At 44.5% G+C, this 27,573-nt stretch overlaps 1 protein-coding gene across 2 annotated transcripts in view; it reads right to left on the minus strand.

Moving 5' to 3' along the window:
• zbtb47b (zinc finger and BTB domain containing 47b) overlaps positions 1–27,573 on the minus strand; it is a 261,214-nt gene that overhangs the window by 210,556 nt on the left and 23,085 nt on the right. The window contains exon 1 of one of the 2 annotated variants that reach the window (XM_067968192.1): positions 13,739–13,973. The exons of the other annotated variant lie outside the window; for it this stretch is intronic. Within the exon in view, the coding sequence (XP_067824293.1) occupies positions 13,739–13,741 (3 nt within the window). The 5' untranslated portion in view covers positions 13,742–13,973. Of the gene's footprint in view, positions 1–13,738; positions 13,974–27,573 lie in introns of those variants that run through there. 2 annotated transcript variants of the gene reach the window in all.

Raw genomic sequence — 27,573 nt, forward strand, 5'->3', positions numbered from 1 at the left:
GAAGATGTTTCCACCTGTGGCCATAAATAAGAGAGTCACTAATTAATCCAATAGGGAATTCAGGAGAAGCTTCTTTACCCAGAGAGTGGTGAAAATGTGGAACTTGCTACCTCAAGTATTTAAATCTGAGATAGATACCTTTTTGGCAACCAAAGGTATTAAGGGATATGGGCCAAAGGCAGGTATATGGAGTTAGATCACAGATCAGCCATGATCTTATCAAATGGCGGAGCAGGCACGAGGGGCTGAATGGCCTACTCCTGTTCCTATGTTCAAGGAGTAGTTGAGACGACTAGCATTGATTCATTTAAGGGGAAGCTAGGTAAGTACATGAGGGAGAAAGGAATACTAATAGGTTTAGATGAAGCAGGGAGGGAGGAGGCTCGTGTGGAGCATAAAACACTGGCATAGACCAGTTGGGCCAAATGGCCTGTTTCTGTGCTGTACATTCTATGTAAATTTAAAACAGAGCTTGTAAAAAGTCATTGAACATAGGAATTGCTAGATGAGAAAAGACCAAGGTCCACCCCAGTTGCTGCATGACACAACAATAATGAGGTGTTGACTAATCATAGCAATCAATCTCTATCAATTAGTCTAAAGAGACCCAGACATGAGGTGAGGAAAACCCCCTGTGGTGGAGAGCTTTGGGAACCATAGGTCCAAAGTCACCTGTTCCACCTAAACATGTTACACTTATCATGTCCTGTCTCAAAATTACTCATATACTGTATCCCAAAAAGATTTCTTTCAGAAAATAACTTATCTAATTTGAATGAATCAATTCTAACTGCTTCCACCAGAAACAGTTGGTATTGATTCATTCAAATTAGATAGATCCCCAGGGAGCCTGTTCCATAGATTGACCACTCGCTCACTGAAATATTTTTCCCCGCAGATCTTTGCTCAAAAAGGTGATTAAACATTTGGAATAATCCAGCAGGGTGAGGTGGTGGGGGTCAAAGGGTGCTAGGGGAGTTCAAAGTGCACTTGGAGGTTAGATTGGGTGAGGCAGAGCACGAGAGGGCCAAGCTCCGATGGGCTGAATGCCATATTCTCGTACTTGACTGTTTAAGATTACAAATGTACAAGATCGGATAAGACAGACCGCTGCGGTCCATCTGGCCAGTCTGAGTGAAATAGGAATGCTCTCAGCCACTGTGGCACCAGGAGATCCTACAACAGGGAGGCATATCAGCATTTGCTATCCAATGACACCGCCCCCCACCCCCCAAATGAGAATACTGTTACGTGTGAATGTCGGGTCAGAACACAATCAGCCTTTAAAGTAAGGTAGGCTGCAGACACTAAATAGTTGAGGCTTGAACGTGAACGGTCACCCGAGTGAGCAATTGGAAGGTTGTTGGGCACCACTGTCACCAAACCCAACAAGGAGTCAATACCTTCAGGAGAGAAGAGAAGAGGAGGAAAATGGGAGGTGGGAAACAACGTGAACTAGGATCATCAACCCTCCCAGATTGCCCGGGAGTCTCCGGGAATGGCCAATCAATCTCCCGGGGCCGGGGGGGGGGGGGTGTGGTGCTGCTGGCAAGAAGTACTTCCGCGTTCCAGTTCACGCCTCCAACAGCCCGAACTGTCATTTCCTGAGGAACCCGGCTGATGTGCATCTACACAAAGCGGCTCCAGATAATGGGGAAGCTAGACAAGTACCCGAGAGGGAAAGGAATAGAAAGATAGTAGAGTGGGAGGAGCCTCACGTGGAGCATACACACCAGCATAGACCTGTTGGGTCGAATGGCCTGTTTTTGGGCTGTAAATTCGAATGTAATTCTACGTAAGAGAAATCCAAGGCTAGCAGAGGTAAATCAGTCACTTACAGCAATCTATACCCAGTAGGTTTATTGGGGAACGTCTGTTCTTATTTTCCTTGTGTATTGAGCCAAGTTTGCAGTGCATCAAACTGAGACAGAGGGGGCTTCCCCGTTATCCAGAAGGAATTTTATCCTTTGAAATGTTTAAATGTACATGGAGAGTGATTTTACTGATTATATTCTAAAACTAGTGACTTAGTAAATTGTAATGTCTCAGACGGTGATCGAAGTCCATTTGCTGATTAATTGTGTTTGCAGGAGACCACCATCGCTGTCCCTATACCTTCCTACTTTCCGTACTGGGGTGGGGGGGGGGGGGGGGGCCGGAAAAAAAAAGAGAGCCTTTGACCCCCAATGACCTGCTCTCGGGCTCTTAGCCCCAGGCCTCTGCAAATCTCTTCAAATACATGACTTGCAGCCCCAGGCCTCTGCTCTATTACCAACTGGGGCTCTCAACCTTCCCGGATTGCCCGGTGGTCTCTTGAGAATCGATCTCCCCCAGGGGAGGGGGAGCTGCTGACGACCACCTGGGAGGACCGCATTCAAGGAGCCCGAGCTGCCAATTGCCGAGGAACGCGGCTGATGTGCTGTGCATTGCATGGACGCGCAACGGCAACTCCTTTTTGGTAACTTTTTTTTGATGTAGCTGAAAAGCAGGAGTGAGCAGATACACATCGGCTAACGACCCAACACATCGGCTAACTACCCAACACATCGGCTAACTACCCAACACATCAACAAAGTGCGGCATCGTTTTCAAATCAGAATTTTAAGTGGGACCTTTGCACCGAAGCCAATGCCTTAACTTCTCGTTTCGTCGTTGTGCAAGCGTTCTCCTAGAATGCATTTCAGATCAGTTCATGTATTATAAAAATCAATGCGCAGTTCATAACCCGACAACAACTTGCATTTATGTTGAAAGACTTGCATATATGTAGCGCCTTTAACGTAGTAAAACGTCCCAAGGTGCTTCACAGAAGCGTAAATCAGACAAAAGCTGACACCAAGCCAAAGCAGGAGAAGAAAAAAAAAAGCCAAAAGCAGGAGACATTAGATCAAGTGACCAAAAGCTTGGTCAAAGAAGTAGGTTTTAAAAAGCATCTTAAAAAGGAGGCACGAGAGGTGAAGAGACGGAAGTTTAAGGAGGGCATTCTAGAGCTTAGGGCCTAGACGGCTGAAGGCACAGCCGCCAATGGTGGGGCGAAGGAAGTGGGGGATGCACAAGGGGCCTGTTAAAGCATCGAGCATGCCATGTCGCGGTTACAAGGCGGTGTAGTTGCTCCATGTGAGAAGCTGTCAGTTTTATTTTTATTCAGGTAAGAGCCTGTGTCATCTTCACCCTCACTCTGATAAGAAGTCTGTGAAGTTATCAGAGTCATTCAGATTTAGCTCCCAATAAAACACAGGCCTGTTTCTTACTTGACTGGGTGCAATTTCTGCAGAATTTAACAATTTGCATCTGGTTTTACTCCAGTAACAAAGTCAGCGGCATAATCATTTTTCTTTTGAAAAAAAAACATCAGATATCTTGGTGGCTGCTTCAGATCAAAGCTAGAGGTTGCCCACTTGTAGGTTAAACAAGAAATAGTGACGCAGCAGAATGAAGCTAATTATTGTGTATCCGGATAAAGTGCCCACGAGCAGGGAGACTTGTCCTGTGGTAACGGGGCTGTGAATAAACACTCATAGATGTGCCACTGGGTCACTAGCCTCACTTAAATGTTGGAGTTGTACTTTACAGGTGCGTTTATTTTTGAACTTTCTTCCTGACTGGTAATGCTGCAGAGCATCTTTTGAATTCACCCCCCGCCCCCACCCTGTGGAGTGTCATAATTCTCTTGGTGTGGGACCAAACCAAATTCAAACTTTTGGAAGTGCCAATCTGTAGGGACACTTGTAGAACCAATACTGTTTCAAGTGTGAATCAAGTATATTCCCTCAAGTATAGAAGATTAAAGGGTGATCTAATGAGGTGTTTAAGATGATTAAAGGAGTTGATAGGGTAGAAAGGGAGAAACTATTTCCTCTGTATGGGGTGGGGGTCCAGAACAAGGAGGCAGAGCCTTAAAATTAGAGCGAGGCTGTTCAGGAAGCACCCTGCTTCACACAAAGGGTAGTGGAAATCTGGAACACTCTCCCCCAAAATGCAGGGGGGGGCGGGGGTTGTTGAATGAAAATTTCAAAACCGAGATTGATAGATTTTTGTTTTACCTGAGGGTATTAAGCGATACAGAACCAAGAAGGGTAACTGGAGTTAATGTACAGATCAGCCATGACGTAAATGAATGGCGGAACAGGCTTGAGGGGCTGAATGGCCTTCTCCGTTCCTACATTCCCAACTTATCTGTAGATGCAATAAACTGATTGATGTCAGGAATCAGTAAGTGAAAGTGTTCATGTAATAAATGCCTACTAGTTAAATATCAGTTCCTTGGTGGTTTAGGGATATTTCTGTTATGACATTTTTTTTAAAAATAGGTTCACGGGGAGCAACGACACTTAACTAAAGGGGTTCCAAACTTTATCAGGTAAATGCACTAACATTTGTAAACTGTAGGCAAGCAGCACATGACCAAATCTCCAGGAATGTGTCAACCAGAGTTGGCAACCCCAACATGAACAGCAATAGCCCTTTAAAGAAGCAGCAACATCAAAGTTGGCCAATTCCACAGTACCTATTAAATGCAATAATCCTTCTGTTAGAGTTAGGTAACTCCACTGCTCAGGAATGTATTTAACTCAGTGGTCCAGTTGAACGAGTCCCCTCTTGGCTTTTTGCTGGTAGTAATGACAGAGAGAGAGGGTCAATCATGTTTGACGTCAATTGCTTTTCACATTCACTCTTGGGATGTGGGCATCGCTGGCATTTAGTGCCCATCCCTAGTTACCCTTCAGATGGCAGTTACGAGTCAATCCCATTGGTGTGGGACTGGAGTCACACTTAAGCCAGACCAGGTAAGGACACCAGGTGTTAGTGGACAGTCCGACAGCATCATGGATCGAATGCACACACCCCTGACTGATTTTCCCCCACATGAAGGGGTCGATTGTACTCCTGCCCTGCGTGAGCGCAATTAACTCAGAACAAACAACATAGGATCATAGGAACAGGAGTAGGCCATTTAGCCCCTCGAACCTCTCCCACCATTCAATGAGATCGTGGCTGATCTAACTCCATATACCCACCTTAACCAAAGGTATTACAGGATATGGGGCTAACAAAAATGTCAATCTCAGATTTAACATTAACAATTGAGCTAGCATCAACTGCCGTTTGCGGAAGAGAGTTCCAAACTTCTACCACCCTTTGCGTGAAGAGGTGGTTCCTAACTTCACTGCTGAAAGTCCTGGCTCTATTTTTTAGACTGTCACCTAGTCCTAGACACCCCAACCAGCAGAAATAGTTTCTCTCTATCAGTTCACCTTAATATCTTGAAAACTTCGATCAAATCATCCCTTAACATGGAAAATTTACAGCACAGGAAGCCATTCAGCCCATCGTGTCTATGCCGGTCAAAATAGAGCGACCCAGCCTAACTTTCCAGCACTTGGTCCGTAGCCCTGTAGGTTACAGCACTTCAAGTATACTTTAAATGAGTTGAGGGTTTCTGCCTCTACCACCCTTTCAGGTAGTGAGTCCAAGACCCCTACCACCCGCTGGGTGAAAACATTCTTCCTCAGCTCCCTTCTAATCCTTCTACCAATTACTTTAAATCTATGCCCCCTGGTTATTGACCTCTCTGCTATGGGAAATAGGTCCTTTCTGTCCACTCTATCTAGGCCCCTCAATTTTATACACCCCAATTAAATCACCCCTCAGCCTCCTCTGTTCCAAAGAAAACAACCCCAGCCTATCCAATCTTTCCTCATAGCTGAAATTCTCCAGCCCTGGCAACATCCTTGTAAATCTCCTCTGTACCCTCTCTTGTGCAATCACATCTTTCCTGTAATGTGGTGACCAGAACTGTATGCAGTACTCAAGCTGTGGCCGAACTAGTGTTTTATACAGTTCTAGCATTATCGCCCTGCTGTTATATTCTATGCCTCAGCTAATAAAGGAAAGTATTCCATACGCCTCCTTAACCACCTTATCTATCTGTCTTGCTACCTTCAGGTCCCTGCAAGGTTCCTCTCTTCCTCTAAACCTCTCAGTATCCTCCCATTTACTGTGTACTTCCTTGCCTTGTTTGCCCTCCCCAAATGTATTACCTCACAATTCTCTAGATTGAATTCCATTTGCCACTTTCTGCCCATCTGACCAGTCCATTGATATCTTCCTGCAGTCCACAGCTTTCCTCCTCACTATCCACCACATGGCCAATTTTAGTATCACCTGCAAACTTCTGAATCATGCCCCCTACATTTAAATCTAAATCATTAATATATACCACAAAAAGCAAGGGACCTAGTACTGAACCCTGCAGAACCCCACTGGAAACAGCCTTCCAGTCACAAAAAACACCCCTTGACCATTACCCTTTGCTTCCTGCCACTGAGCCAATTTTAGATCCAATTTGCCACTTTCCCTTGGATCCCATGGGCTTTTACTTGTTTTGACCAGTCTGCCATGTGGGACCTTGTCAAGAGCCCTGCTAAAATCCACGCAGACTACATCAAATGTACTACCCTCATCGACCCTCCTTGTTACCTCCTCAAAAAATTGAATCAAGTTAGTCAGACACAACCTTTCCTTAACAAATCCATGTTGACTGTCCTTGATTAATCAGTGCCTTTCTAAATGACGATTTATACTGTCCCTCAGAATTGATTCCAATAATTTGCCCACCACCGAGGTTAGGCTGACTGGCCTGTAGTTACTATGTCGATCCTTTTCTCCCTTTTTAAACAACGGTACAACTTTAGCAGTCCTCCAATCCTCCGGCACCAAGCCTGTATCCAGGGAAGATTGGAAAATGGTGGTCAGAGCCTCAGTTACTTCCTCTCTTGCTTCTCTTAGCAGCCTGGGATACATTTCATCCGGGCCTGGTGACTTATCTACTTTCAAAGATGCTAAACCCCTTAATACTTCCTTTCTTACTAAGTTTATCCCATCCAAAATTTCACACTCCTCCTTCTCCTCCTCAACTACAATCGCTGCATCGTTCCCCCTCTTTTGTGAAGACAGACGCAAAGTATTCATTAAGAACCATCTTCTGCCTCCATGCATAGGTTACCTTTTTGTTCTCAAAATGACCCTACTCTTTCCTTAGTTATCCTCTTGCTCTTAATGTATTCGTAAAACATTTTTGGGTTTTCCTTAAATTTTACTTGCCAGTATATTTTCATGCCCTCTCTTTGCTTCCCTAATTTCATTTTTAATTTCACTCCTGTACTTTCTATACTTTCCTTAAAATTCATTCATAGGATGTGGGCATCGCTGGCAAGGCCAGCAGTTATTGCCCATCCCTAATTGCCCTTGAGAAGGTGGTGGTGAGCCGCCTTCTTGAACCGCTGCAGTCCGTGTGGTGAAGGTTCTCCCACAGTGCTGTTAGGTAGGGAGTTCCAGGATTTTGACCCAGCGACAATAAAGGAACAACGATATATTTCCAAGTCGGGATGGTGTGTGACTTGAAGGGGAATGTGCAGGTGGTGGTGTTCCCATGTATCTGCTGCCCTTGTCCTTGTCGGTGGTAGAGGTCGCGGGTTTGGGAGGTGCTGTCGAAGAAGCCTTGGCGAGTTGCTGCAGTGCATCCTGTGGATGGTACATTGCAGTCACTGTGCGGCCGTGGTGGAGGGAGTGAGTGTTTAGCGTGGTGGATGGGGTGCCAATCAAGCAGGCTGCTTTGTCCTGGATGGTGTCGAGCTTCTTGAGTGTTGTTGGAGCTGCACTCATCCAAGCAAGTGGAGAATATTCCATCACACTCCTGACTTGTGCCTTGTAGATGGTGGAAAGGCTTTGGGGAGTCAGGAGGTGAGTCACTTGCTGCAGAATACCCAGCCTCTGACCTGCTCTTGTAGCCACAGTATTTATGTGGCTGGTCCAGTTAAGTTTCTGGTTAATGGTGACCCCCCAGGATGTTGATGGTGGGAGGTTCGGCGATTGTAATGCCATTGAATGTCAAGGGGAGGTGGTTCGACACTCTCTTGTTGGAGATGGTCATTGCCTGGCACTTGTCTGATGCGAATGTTACTTGCCACTTATCAGCCCAAGCCTGGATGTTGTCCAGGTCTTGCTGCATGCGGGCTCGGACTGCTTCATTATCTGTGGGGTTGCGAATTGAATTGAATACTATGCAATCAGCGAACATCCCCATTTCTGACCTTATGATGGAGGGAAGGTCATTGATGAAGCAGCTGAAGATGGTTGGGCCTAGGACACTGCCCTGAGGAACTCCTGCAGCAATGTCCTGGGGCTGAGATGATTGGCCTTCAACAACCACTACCATCTTCCTTTGTGCTAGGTATGACTCCAGCCACTGGAGAGTTTTTCCCGATTCCCATTGACTTCAATTTTATGAGGGCTCCTTGGTGCCACACTCAGTCAAATGCTTCCTTGATGTCAAGGGCAGTTACTCTCACATCACCTCTGGAATTCAGCTCTTTTGTCCATGTTTGGACCAAGGCTGTAATGAGGTCTGGAGCCGAGTGGTCCTGGCGGAACCCAAACTGAGCATCGGTGAGCAGGTTATTGGTGAGTAAGTGCCGCTTGATAGCACTGTCGACGACACCTTCCATCACTTTGCTGATGATTGAGAGTAGACTGATGGGGCGGTAATTGGCCGGATTGGATTTGTCCTGCTTTTTGTGGACAGGACATACCTGGGCAATTTTCCATATTGTCGGGTAGATGCCAGTGTTGTAGCTGTACTGGAACAGTTTGGCTAGAGGCGCAGCTAGTTCTGGAGCATAAGTCTTCCTCTAGGCTTAACCCCCTATATTCCCCTTAATATCTTGAAAACTTCGATTAAATCACCCCGTAGCCTTCTAAATTCAAGGGAATACAACCCTAGTTTGTGTAATTTAACCCTTGGAGTCCAGGTATCATTCTAGTAATTCTACAAATCACCCCCTCCAAGGCCAACATATCCTTCCTAAGGTGTGATGCCCAGAATTGAACACAGTATACGAGGTGTGGTCTAACCAGGGATTTGTATAGCTGTAACATAACTTCTACCCTCTTGTATTCTAGTCCTCTAGATATAAAGGCCAACATTCCGTTAACCTTTTTGATTATTATCTGTACCTGTACCTAGTAACTACCTTTAACCTCTATGTGGTTGTCATTGAGGACGTGACAGTATTACTAACGGATTTCAATATATTTGAGATTTTATATGTATATGTAAATAAATCTCTTAATAATCTATTAATATCGCTCCATAATTTTACGCTTCCAATGCTGCCTATCTTTGTCATCGGCAAACTTGGACATGTGGCTCCCTATCCAGTCATCTAATTCGTTAATAAATACAGTGAATAGTTGAGGCCCCAACACAGATCGCTGTGGGACACTAGGGGGTCGAATTTGGAATCTTCCTGGTCTGAATGAGCAACTCACTGAACCAACCACCAGGAGAGCCCCAGAATCTTCCGTTAAAACTAAAATTTCTTAAACCACACAAACTTTTTGTGAAATCTTAAACAACGGTTTCAAATTTGTCCCCTGCCTCACACAGCAAGTTAAAAACTGCTCTCATCAATTCCACACAGTGGTGGATTGAGTGAAATCAGAGAGTGTGCGTTGTACATAAATGTTGGAACTGATGGACCAACACCTTCAACAGTTTGCCCCAACAAAACTGTACGATTAGCCCAGCAGGTTTGTCATCTGACCACGATTAAGTTGATAACTGCGGCTGGCACAGATGAGCGGACAGCAACCCACCCACAATTTCACTGTGGATGCTATTCTAGAATTAAGCGACTTTTTAAGTCCTGTGAGATGAAATACGCATTCCTTTTCGTTTGATAATCACTCCTGTGAAGCACCTTGGGACGTTTTACTACGTTAAAGAAACTATATCAATGCAAGAAGTTGTTGTTGGCGGCTTATCAAACTATTCTACTCCTTTACCCCCACCCCCAGAATTTCCAGGATTACCCCTGTATTTCCACCCCCCCCACCCCACTACCCAGTATTTCAGACTGGTCTGTTCACGATCAAAGCCAGTCACAGTCGAAAACGTACTACCCTTCCCCCGCATCAAAACGATGAAAAACAAACATGCCATTTTAACCCAGATGCAGATCGACTTTCAACAGAAAACAAAAGATCGCAAAAATAAACACAGAAGAGCAAAGCCATATGGCCCCTCTCACTCATCCTTCCACAGAAACCTATAGTCCTCTATCACTGCCTCGTCCATAACTCCAAAGTTTTTCCTCCATTCACCAGAATGACACCAGGGCTAAAAGGGTTAAATTACAAGGACAGGTTGCACAGGCTCGGCTTGTATTTCCTCGAGTGCAGAGGATTAAAGGGTGATCTAATTGAGGTGTTTAAGATGATTAAAGAATTTGATGGTTTCTCTCTATCTACCTTATTTCCTCTAGTGTGGGGGGGGGGGGGGGGGGGGGGGGGAGTCCAGAACAAGGCGGCATAACCTTAAAATTAGAGCCAGGCCTTTCAGGGGTGATGCCACAAAGCACTTCTTCACACAAAGGGTAGTGGTAATCTGGAATTCTTTCCTGCAAAAAGCTGCTGAGGCTCCCTGACATCAGTCCTCAACTTGCCTTTTACCAATTTTGTACCTATACGCCTTGTCCACACAAAACATAATTCCAATAGTCACTGGTTGGAGGGGTTCCTGATAATTGCGGGTGGGGCAGATGATGACACTGGCTGTTGGTTCCTAAATCAGAATCAGGAACAAAAAAAAGATAAGCATAACCCAAAGAGACAAAAAAAAAACTTTTACTGCGCGGTCACCACCTCAAGTGACACTGAAGCCAGGGGCTTTACAGCTGCGACGGGGCGACCATTAAACTGTCCGATTGAAACCAGGACTCCGTCAAAAAGGTAAATTTTAAATGGGATACACATGTATTACAGGACGAAGAAAATGAGAAAGAGGAATACGACAGCCCTCCTCTTGGTATGCCTCGGTTTACAGTGGCACACGGAGGATCAATACAAGCTAACTGCTACATGAGACGCAGAAGACACAACAGGTGACAAACTTCAGGGACGACCTCCTTCAAATGGGCGCACTGGGCAAATCCATCATCTGGTGCAATACTGACTCATACAAGTCAGGAAGATCCCAGGCCAGTGCCGTATTAGCTGGGGGCAGCAATATAATTGGCGTGGGCTGGGAAAGGGGGTGGAAACTGTAGATTTAAAAAGCATGTTCTCTGGATGATTGGAAAGTGCAGATATATGGGTCATGGGCGTCAGGAGGAGGTTCAGATGTTATGTCCTCCAAGTGCTTGAGCACAAAGGTGGTCATTTGGGTGAGGGTTTGCTCGTAGATTTGTACCTTAGCAACAGTTACCTTCAGGGGAAGGTGGGAGAAAACTGGAAGCAGCTCATCTTTTAAGTCGACACATTAATTTTTTGGCTGCCTAAATGCGTTATAAAGGGGATCGTGGCCTTTCAACCCAAATGTCTCAACACACATGTAAAAGGGGGTCATGGCCCCTTACTCATGCCTAACACACAAACACATAAAAGAGGGTCCCGGTCCCTCAACTCATGCTTCATAACTCATGTAAAAAAGGGGGTCATGGCCCCTTAACTCACATGCCTCAGGACATACATAAACAGGGGTCAAGCTACAAAGTCCTAGTCCCTTAAGCCAGATTCCAAAATTAATACAGTGTAGTTACAGTGAGCAGAGTACACCTGTTTACATCACTGATTCTCATCTGGGAACCTCCCCAAGTACAGAAAATGTTCCTGGTCACAACATGACATGTACATATCAGTGTCAAATACACATTTAATTGTGATGGGAATGCAGCCATGGCAGAACTGAATCTGAACACTTTACAAAGCACTGCCTCCAAAACCTGTCCAACTGACATCAAGCAGATTTGGCTCAGTTTGACTTGATGCCGGGAGAAGCTTTTGGGGCACAGAACTCACCACATTTACGCCACAAATTTGCACCAGCTGCCAGATCCAAGCCAACCACAGGCTCCCCATTGGACAGGTGAGTGCCACTGCTCAGTGAGGCTTGCAAAATGCTACAGGTGGACGACATGCTACAGGTGCACCCCAACCCCATTTCTCTGTTGGCGACCGGACTGCAGTTATACTGCCACTCTCGAGTCGATCTGAAGCATTCTGCGCACATATTAGCATGAAAAGTGGCTGTATAACTCATGGGGTCAGATCACGCACTAAAGCCAAGTGCTGCCAGACCGCCCCGCAGTAATTTGGACAGCTTTCATTGTAACTCCAGCCTAAAGGCTTAGCACAGGTAGAAAGCCTTACTACCTGGTCAACCCATTTTAAGCCTCGGCCATCATTAGTGCTTCACCCAGGAAAACATTAGGTATCAGCTCCTAAAACAGACCCCACTCCTCATGCCAAAACAAAATGTTGTTCCTGGTCACTTTGTTTTGAAGAGATGGAAGTTTTTACATGCAGTCCATTGTACCTTGCTGCCAGGATCCTGTACTACAAACAGAGCTCTGGCCTGACAGACCAGACCCCAAGTCATGAGGAGACAGCTAAAGCCATTTTGACTCAAAAAAAAATCTTTGTTGCAAAAACCAAAATTTAAAAATTGAATTATGTGCAAACTGGATGGCGTCAGAAAGAATTAACAAGTTTCTTCAGTGCGCACCTGCAGACCGACAAAAGCAAAGCAAAACCCGTTAACAATTCCAATTTTGCAACACATTTTTCTTGCGTCACAAAATTAAGAGTTATTTTTTAAAGAAACACACATGAGACTGACCAAAATAGGAGATAATCAAAATATGAGCCTGCTTAAAACATTCAGTTTATATATATAAAAAAAAACAGGGAATATTTTATTAATCTGGAATCCAATGCAAAAGGAGGGAGGGGGGGGCAGGGAAGCGAAGAGATCTGGTCCCTTTTTAACTATTTCTGTCCTAAGATGTCACTGAGCAGTTGGTGAGAGAGAGAGAGAGAGAGAGAGGGGGAGGAAGGGAGAAATGGCGCTGCCTCGGCTAAACGTTAAACCGCAGAGAGAGAGAGAAAGAGAAAGGATGACAATAAATCCCAACCAGGGCTCCTCAAAGCCACAGTAGAGAAAACGATGAATAAATGCGGCTCCCCGCGGCCCCACCATGTATCCAGAAAGCACGAATGTATCCATTCGAGTGAGTGAGGGAGGAAAACTTGTTACAGAATCGCAATGGAAACATCAAAGTGCCGCCCGCCGGCCTCTCTCTCTCTCTCTCTTCCCTTCGCTAGACGACGTCTGAATTGATTAATGTAATAATAATTTTTAAAAACTTGCGATAAATCGCAGCCGGACGGCCCCATTCCTCCAGCTCGCTCCCTCCCTCCCTCCCTCTCTCCGTGGCAGGATTCCCATCTTAAGGAATTTAACTCTTTGTTACCAATTGAGTCCCATTGTTTTGCCAGGAAAGAGGGAAGGAGGGAAGGAAGGAGGGAGGGAGGAGGAGGGGGGGTTTATTTATTCCCCACCCACCCACTTTCTCCTCCTCTGTATGGGCTTTAAATATAATTCATATTTATTCCTCTCTTTCCCCCACCACCACCACCACCACCCCCCCCAAACAAAAGATGCAAATTGCAAAATAACATTGGCAACAACCAGAGAGGAAAAAATCCGCAGTATAGCAGGAAAAAAAACGACTGCTTTCCCCTCCCCTCTTCATCCCCTCACAAAACATGCTTTCATATCAAATAAAAAATAAAGCTGCTGTGTTTTTTTTTAAAAAGGGGGAGAAAGACAGAGAATCACTAATAATAATAATATTTAAAAAAAACACAGTAAGGGGAGATTAGAAGAGAGAAATACCATCTTGATGCAAGGTTTCCCGGTAGAAAGGAGTGACGCTCCCCCTCCTCCTCTCCTCCTCCTCCTCCGGACACTTTGGAGGCAAACACACGGCGTGCGGGAAAGTTGAGCTGTCCATGCGCGAGGGGGGGCAGTCCGCAGCCCCCTTTCCCCCCCCAGTATCACTCTTACATCCCTCTCTCCACTTCGTTATTCGCCATGTTCACACGAGGAGGAGGAGGGAAGGAAGGAAGGAAAGAAGGAGGAGGTAAGGAGGGAGGAGGGGAAGAGAGGGGGGGGGGGTGTGGGAAGGGGAGGAGGAGAAGGAGGGGGGGGGGGCGCAACAAAAAAAAAGACACGCAATGGCAGAGCCTCGCAGACAGCAAGTCCTGATTGGACCTTCCCGATCAGATGAGGATTGTCTGGATTTAAATGCGACCGCTTCTCTCCCCTCTCTCACTAAGTTTTCTCTCTGCTGCATTGTTGCAAACAGCACACACACACAAAAAAAAAAGTTTTTTTTTGTCTGTGTCTTTACAAAATAGATCAAGATGCCCACCAGCTTTGCTGCTCCCATCGTCTTGGTGCAGTCTTTTCTTTTGCTCCTCTCTCAAATTGCTGCAACAACCACCAGCTCTCTCCTCTCCCCCACCCACACACTTATTATTTTAAAAAGTGTTACTTCAAAATTATTCCCTTTTTTAAAAATATATTGCAAATCAGGATAAAAGATGTAGCTGGCACATATGAATCAAAATGCAATAAAATCCCACTCCAGAGACTCAAGTGCAAAATGTAGGCCGACACTCCAGTGCGGTACTGAAGGAGTGCTGCACGGTCGGAGGTGAGGTCTTTCGGATGAGACGTTAAAGAGCCCCCATCTGCCCTCTCAGGTGGGCGTAAAAGATCCCAAAGAGCAGGGGAGTTTGCCCCAGCGTCCTGGCCAATATTTATCCCGCAGCCAACCTCCCTAAAACAGATTATCTGTTCATTATCACGTTGCTGTTTGTGGGAGCTTGCTGTGCGCAAATTGGCTGCTGTTATTTCCTACATTACAACAGTGACTACACTTGAAAAATAATTGGCTGTAAAGTGCTTTGAAAGCTATAAAAATGTAAGTCTTTCTTCTTTCAAATGAAAGTGCACAAATATTAATATATACCGCATGTGGCAGTAATGATAGGAGTGTCTTACCAAGTCAGGCTTAATGGATTGACATTGTCAAGTGTGACACTTTCAGTTCTGACAGTCATGCAGTTTGCAAGACTTTGTAAAGTATATATGAATCTCCCATGGCACTTTTTATAGGAATATACTACCATAAACAAAAGAAAAACATGCATTTATATACCGCCTTCCACAACCTCAGGACGCCTCAAAGCACTTTACGGTGAATGAAGTACTTTAGAAGTGTAGTCACTGTTGTGGGAAGCGCAGCAGTCAATTTATGCACAGCAAGCTCCTGCAAACAGCAACGCGATAACGACCAGATGATCTGTTTTTTTTTTAGTGATGTTGGTTAAGAGATAAATATTGGCCAGGACACCAGGGAGAATTCCCCGGCTCTTCTTCAAAATCTGTTTAATGTCTCATCCAAAAGAGGGCACCTCTGACGGTGCAGCACTCCCCCAGTACTGCACTGGGGTGTCAACCTAGATTTTGTGCTCAAGCCCGTGCAGTGTGACTTGAACCCATAACTTTCTGACTCAGAGGCGAGAGTGCTACCACTGAGCCACTGCTGACACTTGTGACACAAAGGGACACCATGCAACAACACAATTGATTATTAAGTGGAGTGATATGTTCCTTTAAGGCTTTCAGGTTCAATTTATCTGGTCCAGTTAATTCAATGAGGTAATTGCTATTCAGGCTGGAGGTCAGAACCCTGGTTTTGTTTTGTGGGAAGGTCAATTAGGAGCCTGTAGACGTTGTGGCTCTGGTATCTTATGTCCCATGACATTACAAATTAGTCTTTTTTTTAAAAAAAAGTTTGACATAAACTTTCATTATCCCATTAGTGTGACAGACAAGAAGTGCATGCATATCTAAAATATTTAGAATACAGATAGCTATACAATATGACTCTGAATGGGAGCAGTCTGTACAAGGAGGGTTTATAGCTTCAAGGCATTTTTCTGTGCACTAACGTTTTGTAATGAAGAGGGATTGAGAATTAACGTGCACACACATTTATTTATTTATGTCTTTTAGGATTTTCCTACCCCCCCAACAAACAGTCCAAAAAGAAACTTGATATCTAGGCTCATGCATAAAGAATAGCCCCTTAGGTGAGGTTAAATTGGTTGTTGTATCACCCCTGGAACCGTACCCCATTTTGAGTCAATGGCTTCAGGTGACAAAAAGATAAGGGGTCTGAACTGGAGAGAATTTCTTTTTTTTTTTAAAATAAAGTTTGTCGAAAGTGGGTCAATGACCTTTGCTAAAGATCTGACAAATCTGTGCATCATGCTCTGCTTTCTGGTTTGCAGTTAAGTCTGTGGTTAACATTTAAAAAGGAGCTAGACTCTTTGTGGGCGTATCTAACATTTACAGAAACGTACCAAGAGGTGAAGTTATACATAACTTTTACTAAGTAAATTGCATGTTTAAATCTTTTCAATAAAATATACGCGTATACTTACACTCGTGCAAACATATAGGGCTTGTAGAACCCCTGCCGTCCCTCAGGGTCCCTCCTTCCTTCATAAAATCAATAAGCTTTTCAAACCCACATTTGGCATTAGCTAACCGTCACTGTCTCAACCACGATGTTATGCATTAGGGGCCTGGGCAGTTTAGCTAGGATTAATTAAAAAAAGCCAGCCTTGCCGTTATCCAGGATCAGTTATAGGGACTAAGCCAGCAGTGTATCCCTTACTGCCTGTGGGAAACAAGATTGTCTGGCACAGGTAGGTAAACGTACCTGCAATCTTCCTCAACTTGCACAGTTCTAACATGACTGATCTGGTTTTTCCTGGCCCCTTGCTTCTTCACTGGGTTCGTTCACTATTTGATTGAAATAAAATTGTATACGGCAAGCACCCTTTGTGATTAGTTTAAAAATAAAACCTGCAGAATCACCTCGAGAGTTAATGGCAGTTGTGTTTTTTCCCCCCCGGCCCAGTTTTTCTCTCTGTTCTCCTATTAGGTGTCGTCACTTACTGGGGTAGGTTCCACAATCATTGGCAGCTCTGGCTATTCTTCACATATCAGCCTAGAGAATGAGACTATTTGATCACGCGTGGGGAGGTGGGAGAAATGGAGTTGGGCGAAATGGAGTTGGGCATCATACCCAGTAGACATTTAAATGCACTTTCCAGGATGGGGTCAGAATAGGCCCAAGAACTAGCTGCGCCTCTAGCCAAGCTGTTCCAGTACAGCTACAACACTGGCATCTACCCGACAATGTGGAAAATTGCCCAGGTATGTCCTGTCCACAAAAAGCAGGACAAATCCAATCCGGCCAATTACCGCCCCATCAGTCTACTCTCAATCATCAGCAAAGTGATGGAAGGTGTCGTCGACAATGCTATCAAGCGGCACTTACTCACCAATAACCTGCTCACTGATGCTCAGTTTGGGTTCCGCCAGGACCACTCGGCTCCAGACCTCATTACAGCCTTGGTCCAAACATGGACAAAAGAGCTGAATTCCAGAGGTGAGGTGAGAGTGACTGCCCTTGACATCAAGGCAGCATTTGACAGAGTGTGGCACCAAGGAGCCCTAGTAAAATTGAAATCAATGGGAATCAGGGGGAAAACTCTCCAGTGGCTGGAGTCATACCTAGCACAAAGGAAGATGGTAGTGGTTGTTGGAGGCCAATCATCTCAGCCCCAGGACATTGCTGCAGGAGTTCCTCAGGGCAGTGTCCTAGGCCCAACCACCTTCAGCTGCTTCATCAATGACCTTCCCTCCATCATAAGGTCAGAAATGGGGATGTTCGCTGATGACTGCACAGTGTTCAGTTCCATTCGCAACCCCTCAAATAATGAAGCAGTCCGAGCCCGCATGCAGCAAGACCTGGACAACATCCAGGCTTGGGCTGATAAGTGGCAAGTAACATTCGCGCCAGACAAGTGCCAGGCAATGACCATCTCCAACAAGAGAGAGTCTAACCACCTCCCCTTGACATTCAACGGCATTACCATCGCCGAATCCCCCACCATCAACATCCTGGGGGTCACCATTGACTAGAAACTTAACTGGACCAGCCATATAAATACTGTGGCTATGAGAGCAGGTCAGAGGCTGGGTATTCTGTGGCGAGTAACTCACCTCCTGATTCCCCAAAGCCTTTCCACCATCTACAAGGCACAGGTCAGGAGTGTGATGGAATACTCTCCACTTGCTTGGATGAGTGCAGCTCCAACAACACTCAAGAAGCTCGACACCATCCAAGATAAAGCAGCCCGCTTGATTGGCACCCCATCCACCACCCTAAACATTCACTCCCTTCACCACCGGCGCACTGTGGCTGCAGTGTGTACCATCCACAGGATGCACTGCAGCAATTCGCCAAGGCTTCTTTGACAGCACCTCCCAAACCCGCGACCTCTACCACCTAGAAGGACAAGAGCAGCAGGCACGTGGGAACAACACCACCTGCACGTTCCCCTCCAAGTCACACACCATCCCGACTTGGAAATATATCGCCGTTCCTTCATCGTCGCTGGGTCAAAATCCTGGAACTCCCTTCCTAACAACACTGTGGGAGAACCGTCACCACACAGACTGCAGCGGTTCAAGAAGGCGGCTCACCACCACCTTCTCAAGGGCAATTAGGGATGGGCAATAAATGCTGGCCTCGCCAGCGACGCCCACATCCCGTGAACGAATAAAAAAAAAAGGATCAAGAGCAAAGTTTACCAGCTCTTGGCCCTTCCCAGACCAGGGACACTGATGCCAATTGCTGCATCTCTACTCCCCTGACTATTTCAGCAGAGAGCTGGGATCATACTCGAGGCCTTTGGCATCAGTATGGCTCAGTACCACGGCACACAGTGAGCCATTGGGGAAACTTGTATCTTTCCCCTTTCACAATCATCATAACTGTTAACACCAGCCTGAATAACCATCAGATTTATAACACAGACAAGAGGGACGAGGCAGTAGAACAAACACACAAAGTTTTGTTTCTTTTCATAAGAATATAAGAAATAAGAGCAGGAGTCGGCCATACAGCCTCTCGAGCCTGCTCCGCCATTCAATATGATCACGGCTGATCTTCTACCTCAACTCCACTTCCCTGCCCGATCCTCATATCCCTCGATTCCCCTAGAGTCCAAAAAAATCTATCGATCTCAGCCTTGAATATACTCAACATTCAATGAATCAACATCCACAGCCCCCTGGGGTAGAGAATTCCAAAGATTCACAACCCACTGAGTGAAGAAATTCCTCCTCATCTCAGTGTTAAATGGCCGACCCCTTATCCTGCGACTGTGCCCCCTAGTTCTAGACTCTCCAGCCAAGGGAAACAACCTCTCAGCATCTACCCTGTCAAGACCCCTTAGAATCTTGTATGTTTCAATGAGATCATCTCTCATTCTTCTAAACTCCTGAGAGTATAGGCCCATTTCACTCAACCTCTCCTCATAAGACAACCCTCTCATCCCAGGAATTAATCTAGTGAACCTTCATTGCATGGCCTCTGAAGCAAGTATATTTTTCCTTAGATATGGAGACCAAAACTGTACGCAGTACTCCAGGTGAGGTCTCACTAAAGCCCTGTACAATTGTAGTAAGACTTTCTTACTCTTATACTCCAACCCCCTTGCAATATTTCCTTTCCTAATTGCCTGCTGTACCTGCATACTAACTTTTTGTGTTTCTTGTACCAGGACACCCAAATCTCTCTCAACACCAGCATTTAATAGTTTCTCACCATTTAAAAAATATTCTGTTTTTCTATTCTTCCTACAAAAGTGAATAACCTCACATTTCCCCACTTTATGCTCCATCTGCCACCTTCTTGCCCACCCACTTAAAAAGTCTGCAAAGGGATATAGACAGGTTATGTCCTCCTCACACCTTACTTTCCCACCTAGCTTTGTATCATCAGCAAACTTGGATACATTACACTCGGTCCCTTCATCCAAGTCATTAATATAGATTGTAAATAGCTGAGGCCCAAGCACTGATCCTTGTGGCACCCCACTAGTTACAGCCTGCCAACCTGAAAATGACCCGTTTATCCCTACTCACTGTTTTCTGGCCTTTAACCAATCCCCTATCCATGCTAATATATGTTACCCCCAAGCCCATGAGCCCTTATCTTGCGTAACAACCTTTTATGTGGCACCTTATTGAAATGTCTTTTGAAAATCCAAATATACTAGTTCCCCTTTATCTACCCCGCTAGTTACATCCTCAAAAAACTCAAATTTGGCAAACATGATTTCCCTTTCATAAAACCATGTTGACTCTGCCTAATCATATTATGATTTTCTAAGTGCCCTGTTACCACTTCCTTAATAATGGATTCCAGCATTTTCCCGACAACTGATTTCAGGCTAACCAGCCTGTAGTTCCCTGTTTTCTCTCTCACTCCTCTCTTGATTAGCACAGTTACATTTGCTACCTTCCAATCCACTGGGACTGTTCTAGAATCTCAGGAATTCTGGAAGATCTTAACCAATGCATCCACTATATCTGCAGCTACCTCTTTTAGAACCCTCGGATGTAGACCATCAGGTCTAGGAGAATTATCGGCTTTTAGTCCCATTAGTTTCTCAAGTACTTTTTCTCTAGTGATATTAATTACTTTAAGTTCCTCACTCTCATTAGCCCCTTGGTTCCCCACTATTTCTGGTATGCTTTTTGTGTCTTCTACTGTGAAGACAGATACAAAATATTTATTTAACGTCTCGGCCATTTCCTGATTGCCCATTATAATTTCTCCTGTCTCAGCCTCTAAGGGACCAACATTTACTTTTGCTACTCTCTTCCTATTTACATACTTGTAGAAGCTCTTAAAATCAGTTTTTATATTTCTTGCTCGTTTACTTTCATATTCAATTTTCTCTGATTTTATCAATTTTTTGGTCGTCCATTGCTGGTTTCTAAAACTCTCCCAATCCTCAGACTTACTACTCTTCTTGGCAACATTATAGGCCTCTTCTTTCAATCTAATACCATCCTCAACTTCTTTAGTTAGCTTCGAAAGGATCACTTTTCCAGTGGAATTTTTATTTCTCAATGTAATGTATATTTGTTGAGAATATTGAAATATTTCTTTAAATATTTGCCATTGCTTACCAATCGCCATACCCTTTAATCCAATTTCCCAATTTACTGCAGCCAGCTCACCCCTCATATCTATGTAATTGGCTTTATTTAAGTTTAAGACTCTAGTTTCTGATTTAAGTACATCACTCTCAAACTCTGAAATTCTATCATATTATGATCACTCTTCCCTAGAGGATTCCTTTTCTGAGAGACTACTAATTAACCCTGTCTCATTACACAATACAAGATCTAAAATAACCTGTTCCCTCGTTGGTTCAATGATGTATTGCTCTAGGAAACTCTCGAATGCATTCCGTGAACTCGTTCTCCAAGCTACCTTTGCCAATTTGATTTGCCCATTCTATAAGAAGATTAAAGTCCCCATGATTACTGCATTACCTTTGTTACAAGCTCCTATTATTTCATTGTTAATACTCTGTCCAACGGTATAGCTACTATTAGGGGCCTATAAACTACCCCCACCAGTGTTTTCTGGCCCTTGTTATTTCTTATTTCCACCCATACTGATTCTACTTCCTGATCTTCTGAGCCAAGATCCTCTCTCACCACTGTCCTTATGTCATCCTTTATTATTAGGGCAACACCCCCTCCTTTCCCATTCTGCCTGTCTTTCCTAAACGTCATGTACCCTGGAATATTTGGTTCCCAACCTTGGTCACTTTGCAACCATGTCTCTGTAATGGCTATTTGATCAAACCCATTTGTCTCTATTTGTGCAACTAATTTGACTATCTCGTTACGAATGCTCCGTGCATTCAGATAAAGAATCTTTAATTTTGACTTCTTACCATTTTTCCTGCTTTGACCTTATTTTACTGATGCTCTCTGTCCCTTCCTGCCACACTCTGCTTATCTTTACGCAAATCAGTACACTGCTCTGTTGCCTTGACTTTTCTCATCAGATTTCTAAATTTCCCTTCACCTGGTCCCTTCACCCCCCTCCCCTTTTTAGTTTCCTCTCTGATTCAATAAATTAAGTGATACACAAAAATAAAGCAAGCTTATTATTAGTTAACTGGATCCTTGCCAACATATTCTTATATTGGGTAACAACTTGTTTTGGAATTTAAAGCTATATTGTAGGTGCCCGTGTGGTCAAGTGGGTTAGCACACACCACCCTTTCACCTCTGGGACCTAGGGTCAAATCCTCACATTCTGTTGGCTGTGACAAGTTTGGGAGATCTTAACTAAGTTCCCCTGGTGGGCATGAAAAAGAGAGAGACACAGAAAGAGTGAGAGGCAGAGAGAGACAGAGAGAGAGACCGACCAACCATTTATATAACGCCTTTCATGACCTCAGGACATCCCAATGCGCTTTACAGCCAATGAAGTATTATTGAAGTGTAGTCACTGTTGCAATATATGGAAATGCAGAAGCCAATTGGTGCACAGCAAGGTCCCACAAACAGCAATGTGATAATGACCAGATGTTGGTCGAGGATAAATATTGGCCAGGTCACCAGGTAGATCCCCCCTGCTGTTTGTCGAAATAATGCCATGGGATCTTTTATGTCCACCTGAGGGGGAAGACAGGGCCTCGGTTTAAGGTCTCATCTTAAAGATGGCACCTCCGACAGTGCAGCACTCCCTCAGTACTGTACTGGAGTGTCAGCCTAGATTTTTGTGCGTAAGTCTCTGAAGTCGGACTTGAACAGACAACCTTCTGAGTCAGAGGTGAGAGTGCTACCCACTGAGCCACGGCAGACAGTGACAAAGGCACAAAACTGTTTATAAACCAGCAACATCACTTAAAGACAGCTGATCTAGCAAATGGAAAAATGTCATGCTGGCAGAGTAGGGGGCACTCTCCGAGGCTCGAGGGGCACCACGTTGGGACAGAGTAGAGGGAACTTGTTTCAGCATATAACCTAGAAGTGCTTGATGTGGGTCAGCGCGTCCAAAATGGAAAATCTCCTGGCCACTGACGTTCCTCACCCTGATAAGCCAAAACAAAAATGTAAAGTGTGTTTTAAAGTTTTAATATTTATTCATTTTTGTGCTCAAGACAATGATTGTTCATTTCTCCAGCACTATCTCAATTTTCAGTACCCAACATCACTATCAAGTCCTGTCAGAGCAGGATTAGTACAGGTTAGGTTCAAAGTGGGTCCCAGTACTTCACCAATCATGTCCTTGACCCTTAACTTTAACTTACCAATTGGTGAAGAATGGTCTGAGCTGGACCTGATCCCAAACCCAGGTCAAGACCTTAGAGAGGGTGAAAAAGAGATTTACTAGAATGGTACCAGGGACGAGGGACTTCAGTTACGTGGAGAGATTAGAGAAGCTGGGGTTGTTCTTCTTATAGCAGAGAAGGTTAAGGGGAGATTTAATAGAGGTGTTAAAAATGATGAAGGGTTTTGATGGAGTGCGTAAGGAGAAACTGTTTCCAATGGTAGGAGGGTCAGTAACCAAAGGACCCTTTGGTAATTTAAGATAATTTGTAAAAGAACCAGAGAGGAGATGAGGAGAATTATTTTTATATATAAAACGCAGCGAGTTGTTACAATCTGCAATGCACTGCCTGAAAGGGTGGTGGAAGCAGATTCAATAGTAACTTTCAAAAGGGAATTGGATAAATACTTAAAAAGGAAAGATTTGCAGAGCTATGGGAAAAGAGCAGAGGAGTGGGACTAATTGGCTAGATCTTTCAAAGAGCCAGCACAGGCACGATGGACCGAATGGCTGCCTTCTGTGCTGTATGATACAGGAGCAGCCACCGAGCAGAGGAGAGACTTTCCTCCCTTAAATCAGGCTGAATATGAACACAGACCACAGATGCAAAATAAACTCTACATCAGCTGGGAACACAAAAGTTAAATTTTTAATTAAAACTTATAAACATCAAGTCACACAAAAATTCAGGTCAGGAACAGGCCATTCGGCCCTACTGGTCTATGCCGGCGTTTATGCTCCATACTAGCCTCTTCCCACCCTACTTCATCTAACCCAATCAGGATACCCTTCTATTCCTTTCTCCCTCACATGTTTATCTAGCTTCCCCTTAAATGCATTTATGCTATTCGCCTCAACTACTCCTTGTGGTATCACATTCCACATTCTTAGGGTAAAGAAGTTTCTCCTGAATTCCCAATTGGATTTATTAGTGACTATTTTATATTTATGACCTCTAGTTTTGGACTCCCCCATAAGTGGAAACATTTTCTCTACATCCACTCTATCAAACCCTTCCATAATCTTAAAGACCTTTATCAGGTCACCTCTCAGCCTTCTCTTTCATAGAGAAAAGAGCCCCAGCCTGTTCAGCCTTTCCTGATAAGGATATCCTTTCAGTTCTGGTATCATCCTTGTGAATCTTTTTTGCACCCTCTCCAATGCCTCTATATCCTTTCTACAATATGGAGACCAGAACTGTGCACAGTACTATAAGTGTAGTCTAACCAAGGTTCTATACAAGTTCAACATAACTTCTTAGCCTTTCAATTCCATCCCTCTAGAAATGAACCCTAGTCCTTGATTTGCCTTTTATATGGTCTTAGTAACCTGCGTTACTACTTTTAGAGATTTGTGTATCTGTACCCCTAGATCCCTTTGCTCCTCTATCCCATTTAGACTATTATCCAAGCAGCATGTGGCCTCCTTATTCTTCCTACCAAAATACACCACCTCACACTTATCTACATTGAAATTTATTTGCCAATTACACGCCCATTCTGCAAGTTTATTAATATCCTCTTGCATTTTGACGCATTCTTCCTTTGTATTAACCACACCCCCCAATTTGGTGTCGTCCACAAATTTTGAATTGTACTTCCAATTCGTTAATGTAAATTGTGAATAAAAGTGGTCCTAGCACCGATCGCTGTGGAACACATTTCCCACCCTTTAACAGTCTGAGTAGCTACCCTTAACCCCTACTCTCTTTTCTGTTTCGTAGCCAAATTGCTATCCATTCTGCTTCCGACTCCTAATGCTCTGGCCTTAACCATGAGTCTACAATGCGGTTCCTTATCAAAGGTCTTTTGAAAATCCAAATATATTATATCTACTACATTACCCTTGTATACTCTTTCTGTTACTTCTTCAAAGAATTCAATAAGATTGGTCAAGCATGACTTTCCCTTTTGAAATCCGTGCTGTGTTATATTTTCGGTTTCTAGATGTTTTTCTATTACATCTTTGAGTAAAGATTCCATTATCTTCCCTATCACCTATGTTAAGCTAATTGGTCTATAGTTCCCTGGACTTGGTTTATCACCCTTTTTAAATATAGGAACAACATTAACTGTCCGCCAGTCCTCTGGCACTATTCCCTTTCCGAGTGAATTTTTATATATGTGTAATAGTGCCTCTGCTTTCTCCTCCCCAACTTCTTTTAATATTTGTGGATTCAACCTATCCGGACCAGGGGTTTTATCCTCCCTAAGTTTGATTAGTTTATTATCGTCCCCTTTCCTATCTTAAATGTTTTAATATCATTCTCGATCTCTTCTTCTAATGTCCTGCCCACCTTGTTAGTCTCCCTGGTAAATAGTGAGGCAAAGTAACTAAACAATAGTTCTGCTATTTCACTGTAATACGTGTTGGTTTATCTTGTGCATCCCTTAGTGGCCCTATCCCTATTCTGATTTTTCTTTTGTTATTTATGTGTCTGTAGAATACTTTATTATTTCTTTTTATGTTACTTGATAATTTAGTTTCTCTTTGTTTTCCTAACTTTTTTTTGACTTCTTTCCCAACCTCTTCACATTCCCATTTATCATCCTCCCTTTTACTTTACTTTAGTTTTAATTTCACCCTTACAAGAACATATGAAATAGGAGCAGAAGTAGGCCGCAAGGCCCCTCGAGCCTGCTCCACCATTCAATCAGATCCTGGCTGATCTTCTCCCTCAACTCTACTTTCCTGCCCGATCCCCATATCCCCTGATTCCCTTAGTGTCCAAAAATCTATCGATCTCAGTTTTAAATATACTCAATGACTTTGAGCATCCATAGCCCTCTAGGGGAGAGAATTCCAAACCTCTCTGAAGAAATTTTTCCTCATCTCAGTCCTAAATAGCTGACCCTGCATCTTGAGACTATGACCCCTAGTTCTAGACTCTCCAGCCAGGGGAAAACAGCCTCTCAGCATCTACCCTGTCAAGTCCTCTAAGAATTTTATACGTTTCAATGAGATCATAGAATCATAGAATGGCTCTTTCTCTGCAGTAACCATTCGGCCCATCGAGACCGTACCAGCTCTCTGCAAGTGAAATTCACTTAGTCCCACTCCCCCACCCTTTCCCCATAGCCCTGTAAATTTTTCCCCTTCAAGTACTTATCCAATTCACTTTTGAAAGCCACGATTGAATCTGGCGCCACCGCCCTTTCAGGAAGTTCATTCCAGATCATAACCACTCGCTGCATAAAAAAGTTTTTCCTCATGTCGCCTTTGGTTCTTTTGCCAATCACCTTAAATCTGTGTCTTCTGGTTCTTGACCCTGCCGCCAATGCGAAGAGTTTCTCTATCTACTCTGTCTAGACCCCTCATGATTTTGTACATTTCTATCAAATCATCTTTCAACCTTCTCTGCTCTAAGGAGAACAACCCCAGCTTCTCCAGTCTATCCACGTAATTGAAGTCCTTCACCCTTGAACCATTCTAGGAAATCTTTTCTGCACCCTCTCTAAGGCCTTCACATCCTTCCTAAAAAGTGCGATGCCCAGAACTTTTTTTTTTTTTATTTGTTCACGGGATGTGGGCATCGCTGGCAAGGCCGGCATTTATGGCCCATCCCTAATTGCCCTTGAGAAGGTGGTGGTGAGCCACCTTCTTGAACCGCTGCAGTCTGTGTGGCGACGGTTCTCCCACAGTGCTGTTAGGAAGGGAGTTCCAGGATTTTGACCCAGCGACAATGAAGGAACGGCGATATATTTCCAAGTCGGGATGGTGTGTGACTTGGAGGGGAACGTGCAGGTGGTGTTGTTCCCATGCGCCTGCTGCCCTTGTCCTTCTAGGTGGTAGAGGTCGCGGGTTTGGGAGGTGCTGTCGAAGAAGCCTTGGCGAGTTGCTGCAGTGCATCCTATGGATGGTGCACACTGCAGCCACAGTGGTGAAGGGAGTGAATGTTTAGGGTGGTGGATGGGGTGCCAATCAAGCAGGCTGCTTTATCTTGGATGGTGTCGAGCTTCTTGAGTGTTGTTGGAGCTGCACTCATCCAGGCAAGTGGAGAGTATTCCATCACACTCCTGACTTGTGCCTTGTAGATGGTGGAAAGGCTTTGGGGAGTCAGGAGGTGAGTCACTCGCTGCAGAATACCCAGCCTCTGACCTGCTCTCGTAGCCACAGTATTTATATGGCTGGTCCAGTTAAGTTTCTGGTCAATGGTGACCCCCAGGATGTTGATGGTGGGGGATTCAGCGATGGTAATGCTGTTGAATGTCATGGGGAGGTGGTTAGACGCTCTCTTGTTGGAGATGGTCATTGCCTGGCACTTGTCTGGCGCGAATGTTACGTGCCACTTATCAGCCCAAGCCTGGATGTTGTCCAGGTCTTGCTGCATGCGGGCTCGGACTGCTTCATTATCTGAGGGGTTGCGAATGGAACTGAACACTGTGCAGTCATCAGCGAACATCCCCATTTCTGACCTTATGATGGAGGGAAG

This window comes from Heptranchias perlo, chromosome 2, assembly GCF_035084215.1.
Source record: "Heptranchias perlo isolate sHepPer1 chromosome 2, sHepPer1.hap1, whole genome shotgun sequence".
Lineage (NCBI taxonomy): Eukaryota > Metazoa > Chordata > Chondrichthyes > Hexanchiformes > Hexanchidae > Heptranchias > Heptranchias perlo.